The 24,798-nt window shown below is 42.6% G+C and overlaps 1 protein-coding gene across 1 annotated transcript in view; it reads left to right on the plus strand.

Moving 5' to 3' along the window:
* Window positions 1-4,396: 4,396 nt before the first annotated feature.
* Window positions 4,397-24,798, plus strand: part of dscaml1 (Down syndrome cell adhesion molecule like 1) — a gene marked incomplete at both ends in the record, with an annotated part of 86,704 nt that continues 66,302 nt past the window's right edge. Inside the window, 3 exons of the mRNA XM_079272606.1 lie at window positions 4,397-4,439; window positions 14,280-14,600; window positions 22,493-22,639. Coding sequence (XP_079128732.1) covers window positions 4,397-4,439; window positions 14,280-14,600; window positions 22,493-22,639 — 511 coding nt within the window. The remainder of the gene's footprint in view (window positions 4,440-14,279; window positions 14,601-22,492; window positions 22,640-24,798) is intronic.

A 24,798-nucleotide genomic window follows, 5' to 3' on the forward strand; every position in this document is an offset into this window, starting at 1 on the left:
TGAAAGACGCTCCTTCGTTCATGTTGTACTTTAGTGGCGCAAATTCCCTTACGAATATACAGTTGGCCACGTTACCAAAGCCGACTATCGCAGTGAGCAGCAGACTCTTGGGGCAGTCGCCCACTTTGTTTGGTTGGTAGTCCTGTCTTGTTTTTTGTCAAATTTAATCAAAATTTCATAAATATTTTACAAGTAACACACTTCAGTGTGTTAAAGTCGAACATCCACATTTCTTGAAAGAGAGAAATAATTGATTGGCATTATTGATCCATGGACCAACAACCTTGATTTGGCGTAACCAATTAGTTTGCCCCACCATCAGCATTTGTAGGGAATTCAGTAATGTATGATCTTCTGATGATAACATCTTTAATTGTGACCACTGGGTGTCACTAGATATCTCTGATCAATATCTCTGTACAAGGCACGACCATATTCATCTGACTCTGTCTTTAAACATATTCAAATTCAAATGATGAATGTTAATCCTTTACTCAGCTGTTCAAATTTCATTCTCCTCGTTGTGCTTGACGAACACACAATCAAAGTCAGAAAGTGGTGTTTGTGTGTCACCCACTACAGAGCGAGAGCGACGGGTCTCTAGGCTGCTCCCACAGAGGATGCCTCCAGCGGCAGCCATCTTGAAAGTGGTGGTATCGCCCTGGCATGGTATGCTTTTGTCTGTTTCAGAATCTCACCGTTCCTCATCTCCAATTTTTGTTCTTTCTCTTTTCAATATAATTGTCTTTCTCCCCCATCTCCCTTGCCTCGCTCTTTCTCAGCCATGCAAATAGTCTCATTTGCGAACGTGGAAAATCAAGTGAGGAGGAGAAAAAGAGAGAGATGAACCTCCAGCCGAAGAAGGTGCCCCCCCTACACACACCACTTCAGCCCCTCACCCCATCCTCTCGTTATCCTCCCCAGCTCATTTGAATAAATTAGCACCCCTTGATGTCTCATGTTCACGCGCACGTACTCATGCAAAAACACACATAAGCCAACACGAGCACACCCAAGCGAACGCGCACTCCCAAATACATGTGCGCGCACGCCCGACTGTAGCGTAGGGGAGCAGCCAGATATGCAAGTCCTGTGCTTTGCCGCCATGTAGACACATGCTCACACACGCACACATCCTCTGATGTGCTGATACACTCTCACACATCTGCCACAACAATCACGCGTGCTTGGTTTAAAGGCAAACACACTCCGTTGGTCGGCCCCTTCCTGTTAATGTACTGCGGCACGGTGGGGTGTGATCCATATTAGCCTAATGCAGTGGCTCGTTCATACACAGTGGCGTGCAGAGCTAGCTAGGCGGCCCCACTGAGGAAAAAGGAGTTCTGCAGCACACTGCTTGGCTTTAACCGTGTTTAGGATTGACACTTAGCACAAGACTGGAGTTCTTGTATTTTTGAAGTACGTTTTCACTGCCATGGTGAGGTTTTGAAGGAACACGACGCCTCCATTTGACCCATCATGCAGCGATTTGCCTCTTCCGGCTCTTCCAACCACACTACACCACCATCGCCCCTGTTCCTGCAGCTCACTCCCCACTCTCATTCAGATTCCCTGTGACCTTGCACAAAGCTAAGCAGTAGCACCATGATCCCCCTTTCTGTCCTAATTCTGACCTTGCTAGGGTTTCATCGGGCTGCGGGGCCGTGCATTAATACTGGATACATTAGCGCTAATATGATCCTAGCATGTAGTCGAGGCCTGAGGGGGAGCTTTGATTGTCTGAGCATTAACATTAACATCCACATTAACTTATCCGCCTCATCACTCTCTCTGTTTGCCCCTCACCCCTCCCTCTGTTTTCTGTTTGTCTACTGCCCTGCTCACTCATTTTCTTCCACAGTCAACAGACTCTCTCACTCCCCTCATTTCCTATCTCCTTTCCTATCTCCAGGCAACGACAGAGCAGAGTGATGGAGATGAGTCACATGGTGCTGTGGTTTTTTTTCTAGTGGTGTGGTGGCAGCTTGTCCTGGGTCCTGTCCTCACAGACAGTTGCTTTAGCTGTCTGGGAGCTGCTTGCCTTTTCCCTGGCCTGGCTGGCCCGGCTCAATCTGTCAGGCTCCATGATGATCACCGGCTGACATTATAGTACAACCTGCTTGGTGCTGTCGGGCTGACTCACATCAGCCCTTTAACCAGCTTTCCCTGCTGCCTTTTGAAGTCTTGACGGAGTCCTTCAAGTGTCACCATACACTGCTGCAGGGTGGGGCCTCTGTGTGTGAGGAGCTTGGTTTGAGTGTCAAAGTGTTGGGTGCTGTTATATGACCTGTTTGTCATTGGAAGAGGATACTTGAAGCTGATTATATTCCCTGAGGGTATCTAAACAAGAGTTTCACTCACCATACACTATGGGCTGCACTATTAAACCTGGACTGTGGTTCGTGGCTGGGGGAGAGCTGAAAAGTGTTCATCTATAAAAAGAGAATTTGAATACACGTCTGGATGTCCAGCTATGTAATGGAGGTGTTTCTGTGCACACCATGTGTCATTGTCGTACCGTGGTTTTTGTGCGTGCAGGTTTGTGGGTCTGTTTGAGAGAGAGAGATATCTCGTGCGTGGGTGCGTGTGTGTGTGTGTTTCCACCTGTTGCATAATAAGAGAGTGGAGGCAGAGTGTGCTGCCTTGCCTGCCACACTACAGCGGCTCTTCAGTGGGAGTGAGAGAGGCCACATCTTGCCTCGGCTCCAATCCAAAATCAGGACTACTTTTGGTTACGCCACTCAAATCACCACATTACAGTACTGAGGGAGACACACAGAGTGACGGCGGAGGTCATGTAGAGTAGGAGGTGTTTGATGTCAGATAGGTTGTGTGACTGAGCAGACAACAATTCAGGTTTTTGTGTTTGGTCTCAAATGGATGAACAACAATCAGCTTTGCTTTGGTATTCATTGTGTTGATTGTTCAGGAGTTGAACTGAATGACAGTAACGAGGAGAGGATTGAATGAGACAGCTTTGAGGTCATGTCATGTGGGTCAGTATAATGTCTTTCTTTAATAACTGATTTAGAGTGTAATATAACGGCCCAAAAGTTGTTTGCGAAGAAAATGATTTCATATAAAAGTCAGCGGATCAGTCAGTGGTACTGACACTGCATCTGGTGACATCCACTCCCACTGGGGCTGCTGATGCTGATACGTATAGATCCAGATTATGATTAACTCATTGAATGTTTAAAACATACACAGGATTAACCCTTCTACTGAAGTCAAATGTTTAGATTGTTTGGTGGGCAGGTGTTAAGCTGCAGTGTAAACACATGTAAAACAGGCTGACTGCAGATATCGTTCTTCTTCACTCCTCTTGTCTGCTAGTCGCACGCCGATGTGTCCTTGAGCAAGACACTTAACCCCGAAATTGCTCCCGTAGCTGTGCCTACGGTGTAGAAATGTGATATCTGAATTGTAAGTCGCTTTGGATAAAAGCGTCTGCTAAATGACTGTAATGTAATGTAATGTATATAGTTTGCAGTGTGTCACAGTCTTCTTAAATAATGTATTACTATTCATTTGGTCATATTTGGATTTAACATGCATATGAAGTTTTGGTTGTATTAAATGCTTAAAATATGTGAACGTATGGACTTATTGGGACACACAATAGTCAACAAAGATGACTGATCAGTCGAATTTAATGAATTTATTGACCATATCGATCACCGTATACAGGACTTTTAAATGAGGCTGATTGTAGAAAAGCCCCCTATTTTAATATCAACAATATTCAGTCGCTTTTAAAGTGATTTGAGCGACAGGAGTGTTTTATCGGAACACGCTTTTCTGGGCTTGTTTCACACTCCTTGCTCTTTTCTCACTTTACAAGTGTGTTTGTTGGCTTTACTTTCATTCTCTGTGCGCAACACTGCTGAGGCAATGGCAACTGATTTAAGGAAATTATTGAGTTCTTGATTTGCATGGGAAATCCGCGCCGGCATTTTCCTCCACCGGCTGTCTTATCTTTAACTTCCTTTTAAATGACTTGTATGGTGCACATTTTTAGTCAACTTTGTCATTGGAACTCCATTAAACTGTTGGATAAACGCATATATCTAGTGCGCGTAATACAGAGGTCTCGTTTGGTCTTCCATTAGTGCGTATAACTCACCTCTCCATCACGGCGCTTCATTAGGATACCGGGGGTGGGGCGACAGCATCCTGTCCCGGCAAGGGGAGGAGAGAACAGGGAGCAGAGGCGGTACTTTCTCCGCGGCTCGTTTCTCGGCACTGGAGAGTGCGGGACCAGGGCTGGAAAGACCGCCGGGTTGTATCAGCAGAACCAGTCCAGCACGGAGCCTCGCCTGGCCGACCGCTGCGCAGTGCACTCTTCTTGGGGGACTGCACAACATTCCTGTGAAATATAACTGCTTTTAATGGCATGTGGCTTGTAACTTTACTTCTGCTGTATTCTTTACAAGAAGGTAGGTTGGAAATCTGTCTCTTCAAGTGTTGCTTATCTGCATGTTGTCTCATCTTCAGTGCAATGCTGAAGTTTCTGTGCGTATTTATTATCTTATCAGGTGGATAACTGATGTTGAATTACATTCATGAAGGAGGGCCATAGATGTCAAATCAAACCCTAAATCACCTTAGCAGGAGGTGTGGTAACTTTTTCTTAATGTTTTGAAATGCTCTTTTCCTGGTCAGCTTTCGCTTTACTCCTGACGAGTGCTCGGATTTCTCTTGTGTCCTCAATGTCTCATGATGATCAGCAAATGATATGATTAAAAACGCAAAAAAAAAGAAGCTTGAACGTAACATTAATATGCACTTAATTTGGACGAACGGTCCCAAAATCACATGGGTCTCAAAAGTGCACATTGCGTTCGTTATGGTGAAAAAGACAACTGCATTTGCATTTAGCATGATGAATATGTGGAGGTGTCGTGAATATGGAGGCTGTTGAATTAGAGGAGAGGCTGATAAGGATCTGCAGGCGCGCGCACGGGTACGCGGGCGACCTCGAGCGCTGATACTGGCCAAAGCTGGAGGCTGTTTACTCGCAAAAGTCCAAGGGGGCAAAGGAGTTGAATGTATTTGCCGACTGTCTCTGCCCTGTCCCAACACTGTGTGTGTGTTTGTGTGTGTTCGTGAGTGTGTTCGTGAGTGCGTGCGTGCGTGTGGGAAGGTAGAGAGAGAGTGGGGGGTGGGGGGGGGGATTTATTTTATTAGCTATTTTTTGGAAGAATCTGTCAAATAGTGCATAAACACCAGTTTGCCCCATGTGTGCGTGAGCGTGCGTGAGCGTGCGGCTGTGTAGCAGCAAGGGTCAATACATTTTATGAGAGAAGTGATCTAATGCTGGGGTATCGAGCGCTGGCCTTTAATTTGTAGATAATGTGCCCCAGTTGGACATTTAAGAGACAAGGCCATATATAACAGTTTGTTTTCTTTAATACGGTGTAGGAGTGTCGGTGAATGCAGACTCAGTTGTTATCATGCCTGTTCTAATTATTCATCCACCATTTTCTGTGGCACCAGATTCTACTGATTGGCTTCGCTCTAAATACTGCAGATGGAAGAGAATGATTCACTTTACCTTTTACAATGATCCGTTTGTTTGATAGATATGAATTTATTTCACTTTGTAACAACCACAACGTGGAGAAAAAACGATTTTATTTGTTACTTAATATTCATCCGTTTTCTTTACGCACGGGTCTTTAACTGAATATTATAAACCTTATTAGTCTATACATTTGAAATATCGCAAGCATTTGTTTATAATTGTGGGCAGTTCGTGCGTTTCATGGTCCTGGCCTCAAACAGTGGCCTTGGCAGTGCCCTCTGCCAGGCTGCAGCTGCGGTGAGGGCTTCTGCGCTGTTTTTGTTGTATGTAAGTGGATTACAGGGTCTATTTCGATTATACACACTGTACATCGCCCTGTCCCGTGACTGAACGAGACGTACTGTGTGTTTGTGTGTGTGTGTGTGTGTGTGTGTGTGTGAATGTGTGCGCGTGCGTGTGTGTTTGTTGAGGGGGGAGGGTTGGGGGCTGCAAACAGCCACTGGAGCGGAAAGAGTGCTTGAGATGGGAGAGATGTAGATAACGCAGTGGAAAACAAACTTCCATTTTCCGTTGTTTTTCAACGCCACGTTCCGCTAATTTTGCACGAATCTACTGTGATTTATTGTCTCGTGGCTGCTGTGAATTTCAGATATGTGTAATTAAAAAAAAAACTTTATTTTATAGGAGGAAGCAAGGTCTATTATCATACATGCATATGCATTAGTACTGCGTATTTTCCCGGCTCGGCCGCGCCTCCTAGAATGGCACACTGATCTGCTTATTTTCATCGGCTACATCAGAAAGAAAATATATTTCAGATCACACCATTACATAATTGTAAGACAATTTTGTCTTTTCTTTATCCTTTTCTGTCATTAATTCTACATTCATTCGGTTATTACTGACAGTTTGTTGCTTTTGTTTGGCTGCATATCAGCACACCTGCACCCATGAGTGCGGAGAGGAGGGGGAGAAGGATGGATAGATAGATAGAGGGAGAGGAGGGGGGAGGATATACTCATTCTTCTTTGTCATGATTTGGGAGGCTGCTTGTCATTTTATGGAAATAAAATTGAGACAAACTCAGCTGAGGGCTGTGTGTGAATCTACTTTCAGGCCCGATAGGCCAGAACATGGCCTGAGAACCTGGAAAAGGCTTAAATAATATTGCCATTAATATATTTCCAAATCAGTCAGAAGAAACTGACAGTCGCTTTGGTGTGGAATTTGAGGGGATTCAATCAGTAATTATAAAGTTCCAGGAAACATGCCTTGCATTGATATGGAGTGAGAGCTCTTGCTGTAATTATTTCATCAATTAATGTGATGCCGGTTTTATCCAGTTTAGATCGACAGGCCTCCAACAACACACACACACACACACACCGCATTCAACTGAATATAGTTCCAGTGTTCCTGCACATATATGTAAAACACTTTGGCTCCTGTTGTGCACACACTTCAATTAAATGTGTGGATTTAATGGAGAAAACATCGTATTTCCCTTATTTATTTATTTATTTATTTACACCCGGGTGTGTCTTCCCAGCAATTAGATAAGATGAAATGTTGCCACTTATGCCATTTAATGTCAGTTTTTTTTATTTTTTATTCAAGTAAATTACATGGAATTTAACGAGCATTGCAATATATGTGAAGTATAAAGGGTATGGACCTCTCATCTGCTTTAGGATAAATTTGGTCATTCCTTTACAAGGGGCTCTTGTGTATCCTTGTGACCGGCCTGAGACGCTGATCTGCGGTGTTGCAGACCACGGGCTGTGTGTAAATTTGGAATCAAAACGGCTACCGACTAGAGAAGTGCTTGCAGGGGCAGCCCAGTAATTGCGGTATGAGTCAGACGCTGGTGGCTACCAGTCTACACTCACGATGCACTCAGATATGTTGCGTCTGGATTGTGAAGTAAGGCTTTAGGGGTTGATCGAAGTAGTGTGACAACAACTTCAAAGTTTGTTTTCTCTCTCACTCTTTCTGTGTCTTTCTCTCTATCCACATATCAGGGTGTAAAACATGCTTTTATTTTGGTACTGGGTTGTGTGCTGTGTGACATGTAGTTAAAAGATTCACTGTTTTGGATTGTTGGATGGAAAACAAGAGATTTACAGACGAATGTGCCAAACTTGGAAGGAGATATGCGGCATGTTTGTTGTATGTCTCGTTCCACGTATTCAGTAAAGTGACTTAGCGTAATTTCACGAATGAATTGTGCCTAAATCCGACATGTTAAAGATGAGTTATGAATTCACATAGTCCATAGATTTGGATGGAATTCACCTCCAACTTTTATGTGTCCAATAACGCAAGACCATTTTCAGAGCCACATTCAATCAAAAACACAAAAAGGGCCCCAGTATATGTCTTATTTCTCCTGATCGGAGTTCCGCTGTACCCTCACCACCTGTAATTTTCTTGGAGAGAGACAGCTCCACGGTGTAATAGCTACATGTCACTCTCAGGTTAACTCGCCTCACAGTGCTCCGGCGAGCAAATCATGTCAAGTGTTGGCACTCTGCGTTTGGCAGTTGACCCGTGCAGAAAAAACACGAACCATCCCGACACTCTGTCTCATATTCAGTCTGGACATTTTTGTTTCTCTTGAAACACACGAACACGTCTGCCAATTAATGTGAGATGATCATTTTACTTTAGGTATTGTCGTGAAGGCGCATTATATCGCATGTATGCAAATTCTCCTGACATTGATTTGGAGATTTTTGTTATTTTCAAAGATTTTATAAGCGATCAACAGTGCACAAACGGACTTGGTCAGAGGGATAATCTTGCTTTTAGCCTATTCCGTTGTCACGCACCATCACTCAAAAAACGAGCCCAACGATCCCAAATGTCTGACTGTTTATCATCACGCAGCAGTATATCTTTAAGCCCATAGCAACAACATCGTAATTGCACTAAGCTGTCACTTAGAGAATTGGATTTGGACCGCCCACTCAACAGGTTTTGCGCACAACAGTAGTGTCCGGTAGCCCGGTGCCCTCTCCATTACGCACGGAGAAAGATTGATGTTCATGTCTTGAATGACAAACGATTGCAACAACCTCACTTTAACATCTCACAATCGACTCTGTCTTTCACGCTCTCCTGTTCTGCTTACTATCAAACAATTTATGGCCCTGTCTCTGAGGGAGAATAGGAAAAAACACATCTCTACAAATCTGACACTCACTTCAACAACGGAAATCATCCTTTTGAAGTGGGAGATGCGAATTTCCAAATGCTGAAATGGCTGCCTATTTTACTGACGCTGCATAAACGGTGTATAGGGTTTTTTAACCTGCCCCACCCCTCCCTTGTATGTGTGTGAGCATGCGTATTCACACCACTAAATCATGCCATGCAGTTTTTTTCTTCATTTACTACAGTGTATCTTCCAGTGAAATGACACCATGCTATAAATGATTTCCTTTCTGACTGCACACAAACACGGAGAGACACATTGTCATGCAACCCTAATGCATATCTCAATCTGGAGTCATTTTGTGTAAATGAGCAGCACCCTCTATCAAATATGATCATATCTTTTGCCTTTTATGCTCTGCCATATTTCTGTAGCATCACTGCGTAGACTGTATTTCCCCTGACTTCAATGCTTCATCTGTTATTTGGCCTGAATGTGTTTTGTGTGCTGTTATCTGTAGTGCTACATGGTTCACCACATAGAAAATCTATTGGCTATTATGAACGTATAAATGCAATCTGAAATGTATTTATGTGACTTTGTGTGTGTGTTTGAAGGAGAGAAAGCGTGAGAGCGGGCGGGAGGAGTGGGATTTATAGCCCTGTTTTTATTTGCACGTGATGGTAGGAATCTCAGTGTGTGTGTGTGTGTCTGAATGAATGTAGATGAGACAGAAAAAGCTGCATTATGCATAGCGGTTCACCATAGGCAATATCCTTGCTTCTCCGGCATACATATTCATACTCCATTTTCATATCCACTGTGAAAACAGTAAAAACGTGCAAATGTATTTGATTGTACAGCAAAGAAAGATTTGAGTTAAAAGGGAAAGTGAAGGTTAAAAAAACAGTAAAAAGGGACAAATATTTAAAAAAAGATTGGGTTGTTCAGCCGACAGGAAAAATGTTTCTGAGGGTTTCACCCTAAATCACTTTGGCCTTTTTTATTGTAATCAACGCATTCAGGCTAGAAGTAGGAAATCAAAATACAGTTCGTGATCGGATGAGTGCTGCTGCTTTGCTCCTTCTTTCTCTGCTGGGGAAAGTGAGCCTGGGGCTATAAGAAAGGACGCTGATAACAACCTGAGGTTAGTGTTGCCCAAATGAAGAGGAAAAAATAGGTTATTGTGCTCCATGTTTTTTGCATGAGATGTTTACAGTTGATTATGATGACATTGTTTCTTTACTTTCCCTGTAGTCATCTATACATTTTTATTTGTATAATCCTGCTACATGATAATGCCTACTACATTTTGAAAATAATGCTCATGATTGCTGTCTCATTTGCACACCTCAACCCTCAGATATCCTAAAGAGGTCGAGGCTCCATGGAAGACAAAAACAAGAACTCCACTATTGTCTAACAACAAATTTCAGTTCTCCATGTCTCCATCATATCACACAGCTGTAGCATGGGAACCCTTAATGCCCAGTGACAAAATGTGGAAAGTTTTCAGGCAGATGTTTCCCTTTTTTGAACGATTCTTTTACACTTTCATTTTACACCTTTCATCCTTGAAACTCAGGAACCTGAATTCATACCACAGGACAAAGTGATTAGCCACGGCATCATAAGCTGCTGACTTTGAGTTGTTGCATCCAAGCTGTTTTGAATTAGCTTGAGGCCATTTTTGATGATATCACATGATGGTTTAAGGTTTGTTTATTTTTCAACAGATTATCCAGTTTTAGAGCATATTGGGAAGACGCAGTGGCTCACGACCCATACAAGGGATTGAATCTGAGGAGTAGGGAGATGATTAACGGGCCAGGAGAAAAGCATATTTCTGCTACACAAAATGCAAATTACGTTTATTTCTTCACACTTGCCTCTTATCTTTGAATCACTGGAAAGTTTTACCTCTTACATCCTTTAGAGGTTATTCAAGTGGTTCAAGAGGGGTAAGTAGACATTGTTTCATTTGAAGGGGGTAAAAGCCACATTTTGGGAAATAAAAGCAGTGATTCCCTACCGGGAATACTTTTACCCGATAGCAGGTACTTTTGCTTTTACCAGAGAGTACCTGTAACAATTGTGAAGTAGCTCAGAGAAACACGCACACAAAAAACAATAGAAATTATGATTTGATAAAAGAAACAAATATAAGATGTATCCATATCTGATCAGATGCTGATCTTCAACATGTATACGGTCAACCTACAACAAGCTGACCGCATGACTCGAGTCAGCATGACAATCTAAATAGATGGTTGACACCAGTTAAGCCAATGCAGAAGTGCTTAAACTTGCATTCTTTCCAATGGCTGTCAGGGGGCGACTTCTCTGATTGCAAAAATTTGAAGTTTATGAGAAAATGACTCTACTTGTCACTTGATTTATTACCTCAATAAACATACATTTATGGTCTCAATCGCTGTTTCAAGTCGTATTCAATACAGCATGATGTTCATTTAGTAAATGATGGTCCCATTTAGACTAAAATAGACTTTAAAGCAGGGTATGCTTAAGGGTTGGCTACCTTGTGATTGACAGGTCGCTGCCACATCGTTGTCTGGTCTTGGAGTTATCCATGCCTTTGTGTTTGAACTTTAACTGTTTCACAATGTGTTTTCAGGTCATATAAGTTAATTGTAACATTTGGACGCCGAAACATTGTACTTTTACTTAACGCCACCCTCTCTCGTGTCACTGCTTAAAATTCCCAAAATACAAGATGTCGACAGCCGAAAACCAAAAAAACGCCATACTCAAGGTTTGCGAAGACACAAGCATCACGTGCAGCCACTGATCTACCACAACCACCCTTTTCTCTGAGGTGAAATTGTTATCGATCAATTCCACGAAGACCATCCCATCTATTAATTGTGTATATTAGGGATACTTGAGCCCCTTTTATCGAGCTTTTGAGGGTGCATTTGACATAAAAGGTTGAGAACCATTAGTCTGAAGGATAACATTATTTTGTGATGCAAAAGAATGATGGTATTCTGAACACAAATTCTTACACAGTGATATTGTTTCTTTCAGGAGGGCTTTTGCAGCTCGAGTAAATTGTTTTTGTCATGAAAATATTCTGCTTCTAAAAATAGCCTTTGCCATCAGAGTCGCTGGTATCATCTGATAATCGCTTCCTCCTTATGTGCTTGCTATGGAAACACTTCCATGTGTTTTGCGGTGCTCTCCGTGGTGCTGAAAGTGCAGATCAGTCAGCCTAGCAGCCTTTGAGAGTGATTGACATGGATTCGAACGATGGGATGGATTGAACTTGACCTGAATTCAGATTTTTGAACACAAAGGATCTGCTCCAGTTTTAGCTCTCTATCTCCTCAGCATCTCTGCCGTGCCTCGAGCAGCGATCACATCTTTTTCCTGAACACCTCCGCCTCTGCTGGTGGCTGAGTTTGACATCAAGAACTGAGGCAGTCATTTAACATTAACCTCTCTATCCCTTTGACCTTATCACACACATATACACACATGCTCACTCACTCGGCTGCATCCAAACACCTTTGCACTTGAGCACCTTTCCCCCAGACCAGCCACCCATGTCCTGTCTACAATATTGCACTCCTGCCTGACTCCCTGATCTCTCCTTCTGTTGTACACCCACATATACATGAGAATCAGGGAAGTCGGACACCGGCCTCCCACGGCAGTGCGATTACAGAGTGGATAGACTGCGTGTGTTAAACGCGAAAAGAGATTATGTGGGTTTAACTCTCTGTGTCTGGCATACAAATTCCAATCACATAACATTGCCTGTCTGCAGTGTGGAAGGAAAAGACAAGAGAAAGTGTCTCGGAGGGTAAGGGTGAGAGACTGATGGCATATGGGAAACGCAAATAAACAGACAAGTAACTCAGAGAGATAAGTCAGAGGGATGCAGACAGATGCATAAAGTGTCAGACGACAGACAATGGAGGAGAGAGTGGAAATCGTCTGTCATTGTCAATTTAATCCCCAATCTGTGCTTTTTACATTTTAACCTTTTCTCATGTGAATCATCTCCTTTAATGCCATTTTATTAATGTCATTATGTCATTGCATGTTAGTATTCATACAGAACAGATATGAAAATGGTCTTTTGTATCAACCATTCATCCATGTTCTTGCCATTTAATAAGAGCTTAAAAAGATCACCAGTGGGCTTTCTGTTTCTCATTTCATAGTTACTAATTATATCCATTGATGTAGAGGATCTGTAGAAATCAGAGCCTAAATGACATCTGATAGTGTCTTTATATCTCCATTGATGTGTCTTAGCCGACACCCCATCTTCTCCCAGCACAGAGAGAATTAAAGAGATAGGGCTAATCCAGGCATTGTTGACACAATCCAGAAAAAGGGATTAATTAAGTATTATGGTCTGAGAAGAAACTTCTCTGGCTCTGGGCACAGCGTCTTCCCCTGGCATCTAGCCAAGCTGAGCTCAGCACTTCTTTACACTTCTTTACACTCCTTTACACCCCCGGCCCCCCGGTCACAGCAAACACACACACACACGCGCGCACACACAGAAACACACAAATCTTAAAAGATCCCTCGCTACCTCACTCTAAACTGGAAGAGGGCGTTTGAGAGAGAGGATATATGGTGGTCTATCTCCCCTAGGACAACTTATCTGGCTGTAGCTCTTCATCTGCACCACAATACCATTGTTTTACAGCAAACATCTGTGTTACCCAGCTCCTCAGGCGCTACAGATAGAGAACTATACAGTAGATACGACTGACTTGAGAAGGCCTAAGAAATGCAGCAGTTTGCTATCACGCTCATACTGAATGACGAAGGGTATTAACATAAAGGATGAGAGTGGTGGTGGAGTTAAGTTACGTGACCCGTTTTTCGCTTCTTTTGAGAGGCAGATTCATAAAGGGCTCTGTGGATACATATATTAGATTAGAGATATTAGGATAATGCATATGGGATTAGCTGGATGGCTGCAGTTTGGCACGCAGGGAGGAAGTTGTTTGAGGTGACCTGAATGCCTGTAGATCCAGCTTGTACACTTTATGTGGGTGTCGGATCAGGTAGTATCTTCATTTCAAAGTGAGACTTTATATTGCCTTCAGAGAACGGTTTTAATAACCAGGTCTTATTGCAATGAAGGCTTTCTTTATTTCATGATGTGAGGTGCATATTACTTGTAATGATGGAACTTGTGTTTTGTGAAAACAACCATCTTAAAACTTTCTTTGGCAACCAGTTAGTTGGCAAATCTGCAAGAATAAAAACACTGATACCCTGATCTATTAACTTAGAACTTATCTTAACTTTTCTCAGCAGTCAGTTCAGCATCATTGTAGTCAAGAATGGAGGCAGAAACACTCCACATTGTTCAGCAATACTTTTCCCAAGCACTTCTTTCAGTAAATATTTGCTGCATTGGTGGCAGGTATAGTGTTAATGTTCTTACATTATTTTTGGATTTGAAAATAGTTAAGCATTACAGTATTCTTGCATTTCATTATAAGCACCTGCTCCTCTCTTCATATCTGTCTCATATGTGAATGTTGCCTGTTGTTCTGACACTTACCTACCAAATACTTGTCTCTCTTTTTCTTCTCCGAACAGTCAACAGTGAGGATGTTGTCTCTACGCGGCTGTACTTTGTGAACGCCTCCCTGCAGCGGGTGACCTTCTCCAGCTCGGTGGGGGTGTCCCTGCCCTGCCCTGCGGGCGGCGCCCCCCATGCCGTCCTGCGCTGGTACCTGGCCGCCGGAGACGACATTTACGACGTGCCCCATATCCGCCACGTTCATGCCAACGGTACCCTCCAGCTCTACCCATTCTCCCCCTCCGCCTATAACAGCATTATCCACGACAACGAGTACTTCTGCACTGCTGAGAACCAAGCAGGCAAGATTCGTAGTCCCAGCATCCACATCAAAGCAGGTGAGGGTTGGACACACTACATGCAAACTAAGCCAATGATTAAAGGGATTTTTTCCTGGGGAACGCGACTCATTTTTCTTACGCCTATAGCACATTAACACTCTCCTCTGCTTTTGTTTAGCTCTTGGCATTACTTTTGAATGCTGACATTACCCTCGCTTAGCTCTGTTGTTGTTTGTCTCTTGACAGCACCCAGAGACATGAACTGTGAACTAAAGAGTAATGGAACATTGCCTTTTTTAGCTTGTCCCAACCTCCTACAAACAGTATATTTGGAAACCAACCAAAGTGAACCCCGGATACTCTGGGGTTCCCAGTTGGCACCGACAGGGCCCCCCAACAACCTTTATACTACTGATTCTTCATGTATAATGTATATGAATGTGTTGTGTTTCAGGAGTGCTTTTTCTGGATTCCGAACTTTTTGCTCCAATTATAACTCATTCTTTGAAACTCCACATCTTAAGTTTGTAACACAGATTTTCTGGAAACGATTTTCAGTCTCCAGCTCAATCTGAAATTGACATGATGATCTTCATGTGTAAAATGAATGGAATTTCCATTCATGAGTGCTAAGGTTCTACCTAAAAACAAAATCTCTTTCCAGCCATTCCAAAATATATCCCATTGCTACATCTATATACAACAGCATCACCTTGCTACGGCCCTGCATCTGTAAATATGGTCACCCAAAGGGCCATATTGGCATCCTAAACCAACAACTTCTCTCAGCGGGGGCGAATTGGCTCAAAGTGTAGCGTCTTGACCCTGTGTATTAAAAATCCGCGAGACGACAGACACGCAGCCACATAGACAGTTGGTTTGGTGACCCGTCGGCACTCCCTGCCGAGGTCAAAGCTGGAGAGAGGCGCTGAACACAATGAGGGAAGGTGTTACTGCTCTTTCTCAGACACACACATAAACATCATGAACACATGCATATGACCCAATGTGATACGCACCGGATAGACGTACGCATGCATGTATGTTCACATGCACGCACCCACTCAGACACACACCCACACTTACATGCACACCAGCCTGTGCGTAGCTCATGCCAGCAAGCCTCCTGTCTCCCAGTCTCTCCATCTGTCCATGGACTGGAAAGTCCCCTAACCACACGCGCGCACACACACACACACACACACACACACACACACACACACACACACACACACACACACACACACACACACACACACACACACACACACACACACACACACACACACACACACACAAAGACTAAGAGCCATTTTTGTCAAGCTGGCTCTTGGTGTTTAGTTGCCAGCTCTTTGTCAGGGTGTTTGGCAGGAAATATTTTGGAGAGTCAGCTACAGACATGGAAAGATGTGAACATAATCGTATAAAAGTGGATTTTTAGGTCATGGTAATAGCCAGGCAGACATTTTGATTGTGTTGATCAGTCCTGCATGAAGAGACAGTCAGCAGTTCCTTATCCCATGGATACGAACAACATTATTCTGCCAGATTGTCGACCTCACCAAGACCACGACACACCTACACACACACCTACACACACACACACACACCTACACACACACACACACACACACACACACACACACACACACACACACACACACACACACACTCATAACCACCCATATGGCCGGTGTGGTCCCTAGAGGAGGACAGTCCCTACAGCGTGAGAGTGACCTTCTAGCCAGCATCAGTGTTGGGATGACCTTCCCGCCCAAATAATTACAACAATTAATCAATTAAATGCTGAGGCAACCACAACTCCACAGCTCCATAACCAGGGCTTATGTGCATGTGTGTGTACCTCATTACCTCCAGAGTCCCACACAACACACGCCCGTGCTCACTGGCGCGCTCACACATACACAACCCGGCAGTTGCCATGGGCGACAGAGGCGGGAGCGCCAGGGTGTGGCATGCCCTGTCTCAGGTGGCGCAGGAGAATGATGGCAGCTGACAGCTCGCAGCGTGACACCCCCCAAAAATCTGCCGCACCCCCACGCCCCCTCTCTATCCGTCTCGTCCTCCCACCCTGCCTCTCTCTCTCTCTCTCCTCTTCACATCTTCACTTCTCTCTCTATCCCTCCCCCTCTTTCTCACCCTCTTCCATGCATGCTGATTGTGGGCCAATAATAGCACTAGCACCTGTCTGGATAGATCTACTTTTATGAAAATGACGATGTCGGTTGCCTGTTTTCCTGTACTGAATGTTTTTATTTGGCTTCTGAGTTTTATGTATATTTTTCTCAAGCTTCTTTGACAACGTCTTTCTAAATTCCAATCTGCAAAAATTTCTTTTTTGGTTAAAAAAATGAAATGCCAATGAGGTTTGAGATACAGCTCAACAGTTATTGAATAAAAATTTGTTTTGAGACAAAAATATTTACAGAAAGAAATCTCCATAAAGTGTGTATTGCACTCCAAGCATGGTATTTATCCTGGATTGGTTCATTCTCAGACCATACATGTGGTTTTGCAGGTTTTATCTCATTATCTAGAAATGATGTATACTTACTGCTGATCATTTTCAAAAGCATGTTGTAGAATTTACATTTTTTTTAAAGATAGATATATTTTTATATTAAGCATTTTTGCCGTAATTTAACAGATGACATTACAGTTATACTTTATGGCATACATGGTAAACACGGTATCTTTTAGTACTCTTCAGTAAGCCATTGATTCCCATTCATTTCTGTGAAGTATAATAATCAACAAGCAAACTTTTACAACTTTTAAAAACTTGAGTTGCACAATTCTACTGTACGATGGTAATGCAGCTAGAGGTCCAGTTTGATTCCTCATAACAATTGGATTGAATCCAATGGAGGCTTGGAAAGAAGGAAAATGACATTCAAAAATGTTAACAAATATTTTGCAAAATATTGTATGTGCCCTATGATTTAAGTTGAATGGGCTACACGCAAAATCACTTCAAAGTCTTTGAAAAATATATTTTTTCACGAAATGATTAATTAATGATTATTTTGCACCGCAGGTGATTATTATTGTATAGTTGTTTCACTTTCTCTCCAAACTGGTTGCCTTATATTTACAGTGTGCATTTTAAAAATGTAATTCCTTTAGTGTACAATGATGTTGGGTTTTGAAAGAACAGCCACGGTAGTTGTTTGATTTCTAAAACATAATTTATTAGTTATTCTTTAATATCCCAGTTACTTTGCAGGCTGAACTTTAACCCATAGATCCACAAAAAACATACAACACATACATATATACATACAACATGGATATAATGTTTTATTATATAAAATAATACATATCTGTAATGATAAACAGAATCGTTTCTGACAAATGTATCTGTTGTTAATTGTACCTATATGTAACGAGTACAGTAACAGTGACTGTACTCGATCGTGGAGACTGGGTCTTCTTTCTTTTTCGGTATCGAAACTGCCAAAGTTAACACATCATCTTCACCTATTCTTTACTCCTAAAGCAGAGCTTTGTGAGTGTGTGTAACTTCTAGCAGTTTGGACGCATTTATAGCCTCAAGAATAAGGCTTCACTGTATTTCAAGGATCTCTCTTGTCCTCTTGCATCTAAGCACATCTTCCCAATACATTTCTTTACTTTCTCTTTCTCAGGACACACAAATAGTTTGGGTAACAACAAGCGAAGTCACCCAATGACAAATGTGTGAGTTTACTTTAAAAATGAAAGCACAGCTTTTGCACATACAGATTGTCATTATAGTCTTTAATGCTCGAAAAACATTCCGCCTGAGTTTGAGGATTTCATCGTTTTGTGCACCCAAGTCGTTGAGAAAATGAAATGAGGACACCTGTTCAATGATCTCACCTCAGCTCCCCTTTGTTCCCGACTAAAACACACAAAGCTATGTAGGCCTGGGCCAAGACAGCATATGTTTAGATCCCTTTCCTCCACCTGCCCGCCTCATCTTTTCTCTGGCTGACATTCTGTTAATAATATAATAATTAGGGTCTCTGAACCTGATACACAAGGACTGCTTTTCTTATCCTCTCCATTCGATAATGAAACCTGCGTCCATTCATTTGTCCTGTATGTCATTATTTTTCCCTTTTTCCTTGTCTGTTTTTGCTGCTCGCTTTATGAATAAGTAAATGCAGTATTTGGTTTCCCCGTCGTTAATTATTGACGCGGCAGTGATACAAGACTTGCCTCCCAGTGCGCCCAGTGCACCAGACCCATGTTTTAGCTCGTTTCTAGGCAACCAGGCTGCATATAGTCAGGCATCAGTAACATCCTAATGATTCTGCTGCGCATGCGATGAGGGGGAGTGCAATTTACACACAAATCAGTTGAGCTACCATTTGAATCCTGTCAGAAGGCTCAAGAGAATGAATATGCTCTTTCATATCTTGGAAGAATAACGTGTGTTCCATGACAATGCTATCACAACAGTTGCCTCTTACTGGAGCTGGTTACATAGTTACAAGGGCATGTTGCCATACAGGGCTTATTCAAATGATTTTAATGGGCAGGGGAATGGTTGAACAACATTTTCTTAAAGGTTAACAGGTGTGGGACGAGCTGGGGTCAAAGCACTATAAATACAAACCTAAGGCAACCTTGACTGGGTTTGAACTCCCACTGAATTAATACGTGATGACTGTTAACATTGTGCCAAACATTTACAACCTGTCAAGTGGGGTTTAAACACTCTATAAGAGGCACAGTAGTCATCGGGGATTTTCCCTGCTATTGACGAGAGGCAGCAGGGTCAATCAGAGAGTAAATAAATGATTGAAAGAATTGGCTCGGCCACAATAGCCGAGGCTACTCAGTCGATCCTGGCTATTGATCTGTAGGTGGATGGCATCAAGGAGAAGCAAGAGCTGTTTGACTGAAGAAATGAAGTGAAGACTTGATTGGAATTATTTGTCCTTTTGCTTTGACTTGTTTACAAATGAGGCCTCAGCCCAGATTAGTGTCCTGTGGCTATATAGAGAAGTCAGAATCTGAATCTGTGAAATGCTCTCCAGAGGATTCCTTATTGCAACCATTAATTTAGCTGAGGTACACGTCATGAGTAACCCCACAGTTGATTTTCTAACCCCTAAATCCAGTGTTATATACCTCATCTATGTTTGGCATGGTCACATACTATACATGATGCAAGGTTCCATTTCAACAATGTTGGAAGAATCGTCCCCACTCTACTCCAGTCTAAGCTCACCACAAGTCAGGAAATAAGAAAGAAAGGGTCCAAAGTTCAGCCAATTATGAAAAAGTAGAACAGTGTAAAAGCAATGGTGTTGGGGATGAAACTCACCCCAACGTGGAGGAGGCCAGACCACACGTGTGTCCAGCTGCTTCGTGCAGTTCACACGCTGCAATAATAACTCTACCAAAACTGGTTTACAGTTCAAAGGATTTAATCCCACTGATGCAAGTACGATTACAGTTCAACATTGGAGTACATACTCCTATGAAATATTACAATATTAACCCACTTTGGAAAAAACTACCTCTGGTCCCAGGACACAGCCGTCCCAGGCAACCACACGCTAAAAGAGGCAGAAAAACACTTCTATCCCCGCCCACATATTCGTTCGCGACTCCTCCCCTTCCGTCTATCTCAATTTCTATTGGCTAACTTCTCTATGCACTTCTGTAAACGCCTGTCTCCACGACTCTCTTTCCCTGAGTTCCTAACACATTCAATGACGGTCAGTTATTGCTTAATCCCTTCTATGATAATCCTTCAGTATAAAAGTTAAACTTCTGCAACTTTGGCAGAAGCTTCATGTCTTATTAGCTACTAATCCTACAACCCTTTATGTTTATCTTAATTATGCATTCCCAATACACTTATGATTATGACTAATTATGAATTCTTAATTATGAATTATTAAACACTTTTATGATATCTACTGAACATACAGTTCTTTGCTCAAATTTCTTACAATGGACAGAATCAGAGAGAGACTTCGGAGATTAAACCTCGGACTTTAAGGTGAAAGACTCCCCACCATTTGGACAAGGACATTGGCTTCGGTTCCACTGGGTTCCAGTGACAGTGGCGGCGGGCATAAAGCATTATTAATGACCAAGGAAACTGGCCTTCAGGCTAGGCGTTAATTATATCACTGGAGAGCTGGAGGAGAGAGCAAAAAGACGGCAGGGCGGGGGCCACTCCCTGTGTTGTGTGTGTGTGTGCATGTGTGTTTTACATTGTTAAGCCATTACTGTCCTCATTTCTAAGGGAAGCCTGAATCGTGGTGATAGATCGTGTTTGGATTGTGGTGCCAGATACACTCTCAGCCTTTCTGAGACCCCATCTCATTTCTGTTTTTGTTTCGTCTTACTCATGTCAGAGTCTCATTTTAGTACAGTATATGTCAAAGTTATTGGAGGAAAATGTGGGAATGCCCCTTTATACCAGTGAGATCAAGGTAAAGGTTAAGCCGTGCTCCGTTCAGAAAGTACAGGCCAGTGTTTATTCAGTTAGGCTGGCATGCCCTTGAAAATACCTGTCTCTCCTCCTCACCAAAATAATCCATTCATTTAATTTCACTTTACTTAATTTTGTTAATGAAAATGTATGCTCTGATTCAGCATTTCACATTTCTCACTTATCTAAATGTGACGGAGTTAACTGGAGAGATAATTTGGTTAGCTACAGGCTACTGTTTTCATCATTAAGACCATCTTAATCACCACCATTCTTTCTGTACACTGGTGCAGATTCACAGCCTAGTGCTCCTAGTGTCATGTGCAGGGGGAGTGTTTTTGATGCCCGGCGCCTGCATGTGACAGGTCCAACGGCCGCCAAAGCATCTGTGGCGTTGCTCTTTAAAAGGCCAAGGGCCACTCACTGTGTATCCCTTTTAACGCAGCTCTGTGTCAACCCCAATCAAATCTGAGGCTAAAGAGAGAAATGATGGCCGAATGGGGTTCAACAGGACACCAGACAAGTTTGTTTACAAGACCTGCTCCGGCTTTTACTCTTGGTTAAGCCAAACATTAGCATGTTAACTAAAATGAGGACTGAATTGTAACTTATATACACTGCTCAAACAATTAGTCAATTAATCAATTGATTATTCAATTGATACATTTTTGTATTAATCGATTGAGTAATTGACAGAAAATTAATCAAAAATGTAATAATTGATTTTATCATTTATTCAGCAAAAATATTTGCATGTTCCAGCTTCATAAATGTAACATTTTGTTTAATATCATGTCATCTTTTTTCGACTGTTGTTTAGACAAAACAAGCATGTCACCTTGGGCGAGTGAGACACGGTTTTGCTTCCATTCATTTGACTGAAGTACAATGTTACATGATAACATCATAACCATGATAAGCAACCATTTTGGTCTGGCCTCAAAATATATAGAAGAAATGTTGACCCCTTATGAGTCAGCTCGCAGCCTTAGATCCTCAGGTCGAGGCTAAAAACGAATGGTGACCGTACTTTTTTTGTTTTATTTCTTCGTTTTGTTTTTATCTTATGAATTAGTTTTTATGTTTCATCTATTGTACTGTTTTATCAGGGTTTAAACTTTACATTAGTAACAGTAGCACTGTTCGGCTTTCTGTTTTATTGCCTTGCTTTTGCTGCTTTGTCTGTCAAAGCACTTTGTAAACTGTTTTAAAGGTGCTATAAATAAAGTTATTATTATTATAATTGTCATCCACCAATGGTATGGTATCCTCGCTGTGACCATTTGATGATGCTGTGTTTTATATCATTGTAAATGTAATATATTTGTGTTTTGGACTGTTTGACCGAACAAGCAATTCGACATAATCTTTGGCTTTTGGAAAATGGGATTCTCTTACAAAGTTACTTGCACCTGTCTAAGGTATCCACCATCACCATCAAACAACATCCTTCCATCGACTAACTTCCGCTCTTTTATCCACACCTCAGTGTTCAGGGAGCCCTACACAGTCCGTGTGGCCGACCAGCGCTCCATGCGGGGCAATGTTGCCGTGTTCAAGTGCCTCATCCCCTCAGCCGTCCAGGAGTACGTCAGTGTGGTGTCCTGGGAGAAAGACACAGTCTCCATCGTCACAGGTAAGAAATTCAGCAAACGAGAGTCATTAAAGGTTCACGCAAAAACACAAGGGGGAACACACCCGCTCTTTGTGCTACTCTCCTCTCGAACTCCATTCGTGCGGCCATGTGAGTTATATTTGGCCGAGTGTGTGCTCGCTGTGTTTGATCAGGTGGTGGATAACAATGGAAAGCAGATGATCTAATGTCATCCCAATATGTCAATGAACTCAAGAACATTTGCCCTGAGAGAAATGAGAAATCTCTCCTGTCATTTTTAGACTGAATAAATCCCAAACCAAAAATTTGTATTTTTATGGTGTGATTTTCGATCAAGAAGATTTTTCCCTCGTTTACCATGTTTGTGATTGTTGACAGCTCTTAATCGATGAAATTGTGTCACTGGCATCTTCTATTTTGTCAGTGAGTGAAAAAGGTCCAATCACTCAAAAGAAGTCTGATGAAATGGCCTTTGCTTGGCACATCTCTGGCTCCTCACTCACTGACTGACACCGCTGTGGTTAATAGCTGTTTTACAGGCATACATCAGGCATTAGTAGACATGTGATTGTGTGTGTGTGTGTGTGTGTGTGAGAGAGTGAGAATGACAGAGGGGTGTGTGTGGGCTGGGGGGGGGGATCTAATTTGATGAGTGATAGATCTGTTTAGCTGCTCATCACAGTCACCCAAAAGAGAGCAGCCACACCTCCTGGGCTCTGCTGTCTCTGGAGCTGTTCTCTCGGCTTCATCTGATCTTCTGTTCATATCATTCCATGTGTAAGTGAGGAATAATAGTATCAGTTTGAAACTGAGCCTCCTACATGCTGCTGTATATTGTGTCTACGTGTGCTGTGTGTGTGTGTGTGTGTGCAAGCTTGTGCAGTGCAGTGTTAACATTTGCTCCATGGAGCAATGGCAAATTGCAGGGTGTCAGATGAGACTGTTCAGGTCAGATGATACGTATTGCCCCCTCTGCCCCTTATCTTGGTCTCTGATACCGAGCACCCCTTTCATCTCTCTAAATAGTGTGTGAATAGAGGTGTGTGTGTGTGTGTGTATGTGTGTGTGTGTGTTTGTGTGCCTTTTTGTATGGCTCTGTCCTTCACACGGGATCATTCATTGATCCACCACAGCTGTAGTGTGTGTGTGTGTGTGTGTGTGTGTGTGTGTGTGTGTGTGTGTGTGTGTGTGTGTGTGTGTGTGTGTTAGTGTGTGTGGCCTGAGGGGGGTTTCCAGTCTGGATCGATTGAGCTTGCTGTTGGATTCCCCTCTCTTGTCACAAATCCCTCAGTGTGAGTGTGGTGAGATCAGGCCAGTCTGTTTGAAGGTAAAACATGCACATACGAACAAGCAAGAGCATGTGTGTGAACATGGACACAGGCGCGCAAACGCACACACACATACTCACATGAACAGCTTTCAGTGACTAAGCGGATCATTCATATGTTTAAATATTAAAAGCTTTTGTATAATTTGACCTATGATTTGCATAATTTTATGTCAAAATAATTTTATGCTCAAGAGTTTTTATACGTTTTGATCATGTTATATTATTATGTCTATTTATATACAGCTTACAATACAGTGTAAAGCTTTCTTGTTCCACTTCTTCAGTGTGTGGATTTTGAGAGATTTTTGTTTTCCATCTTTCTTTCTCTCTTTTATCTCTTCAGAGCTGATGAATAGGTCTTATTAGTAACACAGTGCTCCTCTTCTTCTTTCCATCTATCTTTGGCTCTAAGCCTCCTCTCATCTCTTTCCCTCCCTGGTACAGACTGGTGGCCTGTGTCGGCATCATGGCCACTCACACATGTGTGCTTTCCCCCCTCATCCACCCATCCATCCATCCATCAGCTCCTGCTGGCATGTACAGCTTTCTTTCTTTCTTTCTTTCGATAGCACTCGAGTTGCTCTAGTGGTTTGCCATTTATAAGGGACAGTGTATGCCAAGGTATTGGCTTGACAGGATGACACATGTCACACAGACGGCTGTGTTGGTCAATAAAGCTGAGTTTGAATGGGCTTTGATGAAGAGGCAGGAGGGTGTTTGCTGACAGCTGGCCTCACTGTGAGACGACCCTGCCTGGGTGTCGTGTCAGTATTTGACAGCCAAATCTGTTTTCGTTGAGGCCCGTTCACGGAGCAATGTGGGGCGGAGAAGACAGATAGACAGGCAGACA

Source organism: Melanostigma gelatinosum, assembly GCF_949748355.1.
Source record: "Melanostigma gelatinosum genome assembly, chromosome: 7".
Lineage (NCBI taxonomy): Eukaryota > Metazoa > Chordata > Actinopteri > Perciformes > Zoarcidae > Melanostigma > Melanostigma gelatinosum.